We start from the raw sequence: 8,969 nt of genomic DNA, 5'->3' as shown, positions 1-8,969 counted from the left end.
AATACAGAAAACAAGAACAAAAAATACAGAAAGTGACCCCCAAAACACACAAGTCAACAACAAAAATGCAGAAAATGATTCAAAAAACACAGGAAAGAGCTCAAAGCAAAACCTCTTTTCTCCCTGTTTCAATGCTCTGATTGGTCATTGTTCTGAATGCTGACATGAATGTTGATAATGTGGCCCTCGGAGCAGATACAATAGCATTTTTGTTGCCTATCCCTAGTCTAAATAATGTGTTTGTTAATTGGAGTCTCTAATTTGCTGTTATGGCTTTTTTCCACTTAGCACTTCCTTCTTACTTGTTTCGCCAAACACCTGATCCAAATCAGCAATCAAAAAGGTAGGGAGAGTGGATGAAAGCCACACAGCTGATTATAGTTAAAGGGTAGCTCATTATTAAGCTTTCTGTAGAGCTGCATGATGACACCGTCATTAGATTCATGTGTGTTAGAGCAGGAGACATCTGAAACAGGCAGTAAAGGGGCACCGCTCCAGTCCTTTTTGTTTCTTTGACTTTGATATGATTTATGTTGCTCCTATAGCATTTATATTAAAATCACATTCAAAATTTCATTTTTGTGGTATGGTGCTCTTTATTTGTCGTAACCTCCTCTAACAAGCCTCAAGTTCTGTCTTGAAAGAGCGATGTACCAAATGTCCTGTTCAGTGTCAATGACCCTCTAGAATCAGTGCAGGATAAGGTGGGTACAGAGGAGTTAGTGACTGTGTTATATACAAAATATGTTGTTTCATTTGTTGTAGATTGTGTAATGTATTTGTTGTAGTCTAAGTTTCCTATGAAATGGTCCTAAACTTTTGAAACTTTATGTTGGTTCTTCTTCTGTTGCACAATTCTTCTTCACCATGAAAATGGTGAAGCCACACTACATCAAGCAGTTCATGTATGGTACTGCAGCAAAAATTAAGCCGAAAGCGGCCACTGGTCTCATTTTATCATGAATTTACAACATTAAAAGACGCGTTGACGCAAAATTTTGTAGTCAACATTATCAACTATGTTCCTAATCCTTTTTGCATTATTGTATATGTTACACACATTGTAGGCATTGTTTTTGTTTTGCCCCCCTGTGGGAAAACACTCAAACTCTGCCTGGTTCAAGGCTTTGGCTGGACATCACTCTTTCTTTAGTGATGATTCCAAATGATATTTCACCACGGTGCATTGAAACATTTAACCATTTCTCTTCCAGATAATTGATCCAAAAGAGTTGCATTTATTATGAGAATCCATCATCCAACTAATTAATAAGAGGCAAAATGTCTAAAGTTGTTTTTTATTGTTTTGTTCAAGCACCGAAAATCCCCTATAAATAGGCAAACAGAGAAGCACTCGTGAAAACCAGCTTCTCTTTAGATTAACGTAAACTGAACTGCAAAGAAAGCAACGCTGATTAATCTCTTGTGATTTGTTAACGTTCACCTAGAGTTCCCCAAGGCCAGCAAAAATATTGAGCCTTGCGATTTTCTTCAGCTCTAACAGAGGCTGTCAGTCTAGAGTGTCACAGTTACCTACATTTATGTACTTTCAGCCATTGGTGCTACAGAGCAGCGATAGCATCTGCAAACCAGCGGAAATATAGTGCTTGATATTTGGAAATACTAGCCACAGTCTGATGTGTTGGCAGCATGTTGGAGGATCAAACCATTGTTACACTGGCCTGGAGCTGACTGGGATGCCCTAAACCAGCGCGTGAAACTGCTTCTTGGATTAGTTTCTTTTTTTAACAATGGCAGACAACACAGGACACCATGAAAACCTTGAGCTGGTTGGGATGGGGCTTCGTGCCTCTGTGTCCCACGCTCAAACTGCGTTTTACATCCTTCTGGTAATCATGGGCATTCTGGGCAATGCCGTTGTGATTGGGGTCATTGGTAAAAGTGTCATCACAGACCATGTGGGCGGTCGTAACTCGGACATCATCATTATCAACATGGCGCTGTCTAACCTGCTGGTGTCTGTGATGAGGAACACACTTTTGTTGATATCAGACACAGGAATGGAGGTATGTGTTAGATTTCCTATGTTTCACATTGCCTATGCAGAAAATGCTTCTCTCAGTGTCATTTTCACTAATCTTTTTCTTCTTTTTTAAACAGTTGTACTCTTCTAAGGAGTGGTGCCAGTTCCTCATGGGAGTGTGGGTGTGGCTTCGCTCTGTCAACGTGTGGTCCACGCTCTTTCTCAGTGCTTTTCACCTTCAGACATTGAGGCGTGTGACTCCCATGATTTCCACTATCAATAGGCCCCGGGGCCCTCCGAAGACTCTGCTGCTCAGTCTGGCACTCATCTGGATTCTGAACTATATCTATTCCATTCCTGCTCACATTTTCTCCACCAATGGGAACATCAACACTACAGAGGTGAGAGGGACTAGAAAAGAGTTTTTTCACAAGCAAATAGAAGAGTCATAACACAGGATGATTTGGAGCTTTATTGAAGAAGTTTACAGGAAAATGAAAATAACTCATTTGTCTGAAAAATCTACAAAGGAAGGGGTTTCCAGGGTTTTCTCGTGTGTGGAAGACCAATTTAGATTTAGAGACGGAGGCAGCAGGTTGGAGTAGCCTTTGAAGAAGGTTCTTTTTAAAATGGACTTGAAATCTTAAAGTAATAATCAAAGGAGTTCATCAAACAAAGCAACTCCCTGATCAAATAAATGACAATAAACACAAACTTACCCACCATCCCTCGATCATGACATGGTCATAGAAGATGGATGGATGTTAATATGCTACAGGAATTTCTGTTTGCCTGAATGAGTGATCAAAACCAAATGTTTTTAATACTGTGATGGAAAAGAAAATAATTATGAATATAGAAATTAAGAGATGTGGAGCTATAGATGGAAAGAAAATTAATAGATGTACAGGTGAATTAAAAATAATGGGTTTGGTTTTGGATAGCGCCTTTTTCGAGGAAATTCTAAGCACATTACAGAAGTTACAGAATCCATTATTGATTCACACCAGTCATACCAGTGGTGGCCTACGGCCCCTCCAACTACCATCAACATTCATGCACAATTCATACCAGGGTTGGGGTCAATTATAATTGTAAATGTATAAATGTAATTGTAGTGGTTAATTAATTACAATTATGGCATAATTATCAGAGATGGAAAGAGTATCCAAGGTTTTGCTTAAATTGCACTCAATTACAAGTAAAAGTACTGGTGTTAAAAAAAAATACATAAGTAAAAGTAAAAAGTACGCTTCTCAAAAACTACTCAGAGTATTAATGACTTTTGAACCGATGGATGTTTTATTGCATCGTCAATAGCAGGCATTCAATTCAATTCACCTGTATGAAATATCAACAATTTGAGCAAATCTTTGATTGTTTAGCATAGTAAAAACAGTGGTAAATTTGGTTAGACTTTGCAGATGTATTATTGTATTTATTCACAAGTGAATGGTCATTGCAAAAACAACTATTTTTGTATACATTGTAAATTCTGTAATCTGTAAAAAGATTATCAACTGATGTATCAGTATCTAGATATTTAACTCCCTTTTATCATTATCAGCCAAAAAAAAATCCAGTATCAGTATGGTTCTAAAAAAAAATCAAGTGAGCAAAATATATGTATAAACCAAAACTGAATTAAGAAAATGGATCAAATACACAAAGAGCTAACAAATAAAAACAATCCCTATTATGTTCTGTTAAAAAAAATAATAAAATTGGGCAACATATAAGGCAATACTGATTAAGATCCATGTCAGTGTGATAGACCAATATCAGGCCAATGATATTGATCAACTGATAAATCAGTGCAGTGCAGTGGTCTGCAACCTTTATTCTCAAAGAAGCCATTTTTCCTCATCTCACCTGGATTAAAAGTAGTGCTACAAAAAATAACTTTATTAGATAACACATGATCATGTCGGTCAACACGTACTAATTGCTAATTACGTGCAACACATCAATCATGCATATTAAGCCGGCACATTGGCAGCTAAATAAATACGTTCATACAAAAATAAAATCTCTATTTTCTTCCAGAATTGTCTTTTTGTTGGTTCAGTTATCTTACCAGATATTTAAAACCTAAGGTTATCCACAAGTGTAAGGAAAGTTGATGGTCTGTAGATGTTTTAGGGGGTGTTATATCATGACTTTATTTGGTGTCAATGTCATTAATCATGAATACCCTCTGTAAGAAATAAATCATAGTTTTAATATTTTTTTTATAGAGAGCCATTGCAAAAGAGTCAAAGGGCCACATGAGGCTCCAGAGCCGTAGGTTGTAGACCCCTGCTCTAGCACAAAATATAGGCCAGCTGAATGTAGGCTTGTGAGTATTAAATGACTAAAGATTGAAATTATTGCAATGACAATGTGGTTGTCCAAATATTAAAGTAAAATGTTACATTTCTAAGGATTGCAGCTCAATTATGCATGCAGACGCGCGCTTCTGCATGCATAATTGACTTTCTGAGGATGAAAAATAATTGTAATTTACTTGTAATTAGAAAACATTCTGGTTATTGTAATCGTAATTGAATTGTAAATGATTGTCACTGAAAAATGTAATTGACCCTGATTCATAACCATTCATGCAAGGCAATGTGGATAAAGTGCCTTCTTCTTCTTCTTCTCTCCTCAGACCCTGATGCTGGTGAGCAGTACGACACGCCCCCTGTTGGGTTGTGTGTGGAACTTCCCCTCCAAACACAGTGGGCTGGCCTATGCCACCACATCTATGGTGATACATGAGACCATTCCCATCTTTCTGATGGCCATCACCAACCTGAGCAGCCTCTACACACTGTACGTTCATGGCAGGGTTCAGAACTCAGTGAAAAATGCGCCTGTCATAAAGCGAGTGCCCGCTGAGAGAAGGGCAGCCAAGGTGAGAGTGTGAGGAGTTACTGCAATTCACACAAGTAAAAACCTTGAAAGCAAAACAAAATAATCATAATAGACCGGATCAGTATTTATTTTTAAACAACGAGAATGTGTTATTGTTTTTCTATTATTTCCAGGTCATTCTTGCACTCATTATGCTCTTCATTGCATCATGGGGAACCAGCATCATTTCTGTCAACTACTTCAACTACAACCGTGGCACTTCAGCTGAGTTTCTACTAGTCATTGCTCGCTTTGCCAACATTATCTTCATTGCCATGTCCCCCGCTGTTCTGGCTGTAGGTCACCGTGGGCTGCGATCTTTCATCAAGGCTATGCTCACTAACTGATGGCTGGTGATACACTTTAATCAATGAATGAATACCATTGTTGGTATTTTTCATTGTATTCTTTTATATTTTAAGTTACTGATTATTAATTAGTCAGTTTTATTTTCCTATTCTGTTTAGTATTTACTGTGTATTTCTAGACATCCAAACCGACAGAGGCAATATGATGAAAATTGTATGATGCGGAATTGGGGGTGGGATTAAATAAGTCTTTCTTCTTCCCCTTCCCTTTTGAGCAAACATATTATTGCAATTATAAGTGTACATGGTTCTTATATATTGTTTTTAATATCTCTGATTGTTTTTCTCTGTTGGAGTTTCCTTTTGCACAAAGAGTTTTGTTTGTTCCTTTTGTTTTTTGTTTCCTTATACCTTCTGTCCTTGGTAAAAAAAAAAAAAAAAATTACAAATAAATGAAATGAAATGAAATGAAAAGATGCAGTAAAACAAATAATCTTACATGTGTAATTACTAAGAAGAAATACATTTTTTACAGGTATGGAGAGAAACATTGACTGCTAAAAAAAAAAAAAAAGATGACACAAAACTTTACAAAATTAGTGTTTGATAATCAACTTTGTTTCTGTTGAAGTTCCGACTGTATGTGTATAACTGAATTAAATTATAAAATAGTGTTACATTATGTAACCATTCTGAATAAGTTACATTGATATTTTTTGGTTGTCAGCAGATGCTTTGAATATTCATAACATAATATAAATCACTTAATTGTGATACAGGTTCATACATGCCTGAGGAGCAGCGGACAGCGTTAAAAAGCTTTGCTCATTGACCCACAGAAGATTCAAACCTGCAGCCCTATAATTACAAGCTTTTAGAGCATTCATGCATCTCTGACCAATAACTGAACCTTAGAGCAGGAACAGCTTAGCCAGGCACAGGCTTTTTATGATTATTATTTCTTTTGTTTGTTTTTTTCATTGTTTAGGTTATTTGTATTTGATTGCAAAAAGAGATTCATCAGGCCTTCTTCTGCTGGACGAAGACAAAGTAACTAAAACATGCAGCCCTCCAATCCTGCATGTTTACGTGATTACAGGAGCTGTGGTTTAGAGAGAAAAAACTGCAGAATCACATGCGAACTACACTGATACAGTAGGTCTTAGATCCCGACTCAACAGTCCAACAAAGTGCACTCTTGCATCTTATATATACTATCCACCAACACCATGGTGAACATTTGTCCAATACAAACAGTGTAATAACAGGAGGACTGGCAGTTAAAAACCCGCTCTATTCCAATCACAACTGCTGTGTCCTGAGGCATCACACAAATGCAAATATATACGTACAAATGAGTTTTGTGGAGGGACATTGTGGGCAGAACGGCAGCGATGACTTCAGAAGATGCTTACCTTCACCAGTATGACTGCTTTGTGAATGAATAGTGGTTTCTAACACGCACTAGGTATAAACAAAATCCAATCATTATATATATCTATGATACAAAGTCTGTATTCTAATACTATTGACACACTCAGCATTTTTTGACTGCCGTTAGATCCCCCCCTCCCAAAAAAAAAAAAGCTGATAGCACTTTCACTGACGAATAGACCCATCTGGGGCTAATTTGAAACATACAAGTTTAGAAGAATTTATATAGAACCATGACATTTTGCTATCATGTATAACTTTGATGTGAATGATGTATTTGTTGCCTTTGAAATTGTACTGAGGTTGACCTGTAGGAAAGTTGCTGACTACTGGTACAGTGTACATGTGTTTCACCTTATATTACATACATTTGTCAGAAACTTGCTAGCGACATTTGATTAAATGGCAGTTCACAATGGGGGAAAACAAGAAACCCATAAAACAACTGTTTTTAATATCTAAAATTATAATAATCTTTAAAAATGTTGCTATATGACAACAGTTGTGTTGAAAGGAAGAAGGCTGTGGCTGAATGGGATCTTTAATAATATCTTTATAAATGTACACTTTGTTCATTTGATTGATTTATTTATTTATTTTCCCTTGCTTCTTTGGGACCTTTGTCTCTTTTTGAACAACAAAAACCTTTTCCTTTTCATTCTTTCCTTTAGTCTTTGGGAGTTCTGTCTCCACCAAAGTGTCCTTACTGGGACATTTAAGAATTTTAGTCCAGCCTAGTATCATGGTCCTGATTTTCCTCCTCAGCTTTCCGTGTCCCAGAGCCACCACCATAGGACTGAACCCTACAAAGAGTGAAGCTGAGAAATGAGCAACAGTTAGAAGGCCCTCTGCGTGATGCCCTCCATCGTGGTTGTAGTATGTTACCGCGGCGACCTGCAGTGCCCAGCAGACAACAAAAAGAGACACCAGGGACATGATGACGTGAGCTGCCTTACGTTCAGTGGACACGTGTTTGTCCAGCTCCCCGGCTCCTCCTGAATCGCCTGCAGATGTTACAGCTCTGATGTGCTTCAACAAGGCATGCAGTGTTGCCAGGTTGGTGCAAACCATCAGTACCAGTGGCAGTATCTCGTTCAGAGCCAAAGAGGCAGAGGCGAAAGCTGAGCCTTGCTGAAGGGAGGGGAATTCCCAGATGCAGCCGAGCAGAGGCCGGGTGGTGCAGCTGATCACCATCAGCTCCACGGTGCTGTTGCCATGAACATGAGTGGTGTAGATCAGTGCTGGGATGGAGAAGACTAGATTTGCCCCCCAAACCACCCCCAAAGCAATCCACACCCGCCGCCTCTCCCTCTGCACAGCAAGAGGCCCAAAGGCCACATGCTGTCGCCTCAGGGTGGTACAATGAAAAAGACTGAGCGCGAGGGTCATCCAACAACCAACAGCTCGCCACCAGACCCACAGCAGCATGAAGACTCTACACCAGCCCGGAGAGAGGGACACATTTAGTCCCAGGTCGGACACAAAAATAGGCACTGTCCGAAAAAGTGAGGTTAGCAGGTTAGCTAAAGACAGGTGCGCCAAAATAGTGTCGGACGGAGCGAGTCTCTTGACTGCTGACTGAAACACCTAAGGGGAAAAATACACAGACTCAGAACAATTCCCATCACTATTTTCAACCCAATACTAAAGTGTGTGTTCTCACCACATGGATGACCAAAAAATTTCCCAGAATCCCTGAAAAAACCAAGAGCCCAAACAAAATAGCATCTATAGTGAGAACCTCTGACATGGCACCTTCCTCTTCATGTCGACATTGTCGATTATCTGTGACAAAACACCTGTGTGATACATCAGGACGTGACACACTGCGCTGCGTGTAATGGTATACTCGTTGCGTTTTATATGTAGACACAAACAAACTCATTCTTCACACATGGTCAATAATTGCTGACCAGAATCACATAGTCGCACAACACTAATTAGTTGTTATTTGAAAAAATACTGAAGAGGCATTTTCCACACATTACAAGTTGCATCATTGAACAAATGAGAGTACCACTTATCTTCTGACTTAAAAGCATTTCAGCAGGTTAAGTAACAATAACTAACTGCATCACTTGACTGTAAACAGAAGCTCCTTAATGTAGGTACAGTTTCTTGTGGACGATCACATTTAATATCATTTACTGCTCTATCTGCATGAATACGTATTGTAAACTATTGAAGGCTAACAAGGCCAAAAGCCAGTCACACTGATTCTGCTGTGGTTACAGTTTTTGCAGCTGCTCATGTTTTCCTCCAGGTACTAATTATTCACTGATAACCACATCTGTCTCTTGGGATGAAGCCATTAATGCTTTGAAAGTTCTTACCTAAGCAACCTTTGT

General features: G+C 38.6%; 2 protein-coding genes across 2 annotated transcripts; one reads left to right on the top strand and one right to left on the bottom strand.

The window, feature by feature from the left end:
* On the top strand, positions 1–5,286 carry ora3.1 (olfactory receptor class A related 3, tandem duplicate 1). The gene is made up of 4 exons (XM_028447418.1): positions 1–2,027; positions 2,122–2,385; positions 4,635–4,880; positions 5,014–5,286. Exons 1-4 carry the CDS (start codon positions 1,752–1,754, stop codon positions 5,224–5,226), a joined length of 999 nt encoding a protein of 332 aa, XP_028303219.1. The 5' UTR covers positions 1–1,751; the 3' UTR covers positions 5,227–5,286.
* A 1,920-nt stretch (positions 5,287–7,206) lies between these two features.
* Positions 7,207–8,371, bottom strand: ora4 (olfactory receptor class A related 4). The gene is made up of 2 exons (XM_028446174.1): positions 8,285–8,371; positions 7,207–8,208 (listed from the first exon to the last, which is right to left on the bottom strand). The coding sequence occupies exons 1-2, from the start codon at positions 8,369–8,371 to the stop codon at positions 7,207–7,209; spliced, it is 1,089 nt and encodes a 362-aa protein (XP_028301975.1).
* Positions 8,372–8,969: the final 598 nt, after the last annotated feature.

Source organism: Gouania willdenowi, chromosome 5 (assembly GCF_900634775.1).
Source record: "Gouania willdenowi chromosome 5, fGouWil2.1, whole genome shotgun sequence".
In the NCBI taxonomy this organism is placed as follows: Eukaryota; Metazoa; Chordata; class Actinopteri; order Blenniiformes; family Gobiesocidae; genus Gouania; species Gouania willdenowi.
Note: the sequence above shows the minus strand (reverse complement) of the source record. Positions and strands in the feature narration are given on the sequence as shown.

What these genes read in the sequence shown, in the direction of transcription:
- ora3.1 (XM_028447418.1), top strand. Translation starts at nt 1,752, where the DNA reads ATGGCAGACAACACAGGACACCATGAAAACCTTGAGCTGGTTGGGATG. An exon ending in GGAACATCAACACTACAGAG is followed by an intron (nt 2,386 to 4,634) that starts GTGAGAGGGACT and finishes TTCTCTCCTCAG; the next exon opens with ACCCTGATGCTGGTGAGCAG. An exon ending in CTGAGAGAAGGGCAGCCAAG is followed by an intron (nt 4,881 to 5,013) that starts GTGAGAGTGTGA and finishes TATTATTTCCAG; the next exon opens with GTCATTCTTGCACTCATTAT.
- ora4 (XM_028446174.1), bottom strand. Translation starts at nt 8,371, where the DNA reads ATGTCAGAGGTTCTCACTATAGATGCTATTTTGTTTGGGCTCTTGGTT. An exon ending in ATTTTTTGGTCATCCATGTG is followed by an intron (nt 8,209 to 8,284) that starts GTGAGAACACAC and finishes TTTTCCCCTTAG; the next exon opens with GTGTTTCAGTCAGCAGTCAA.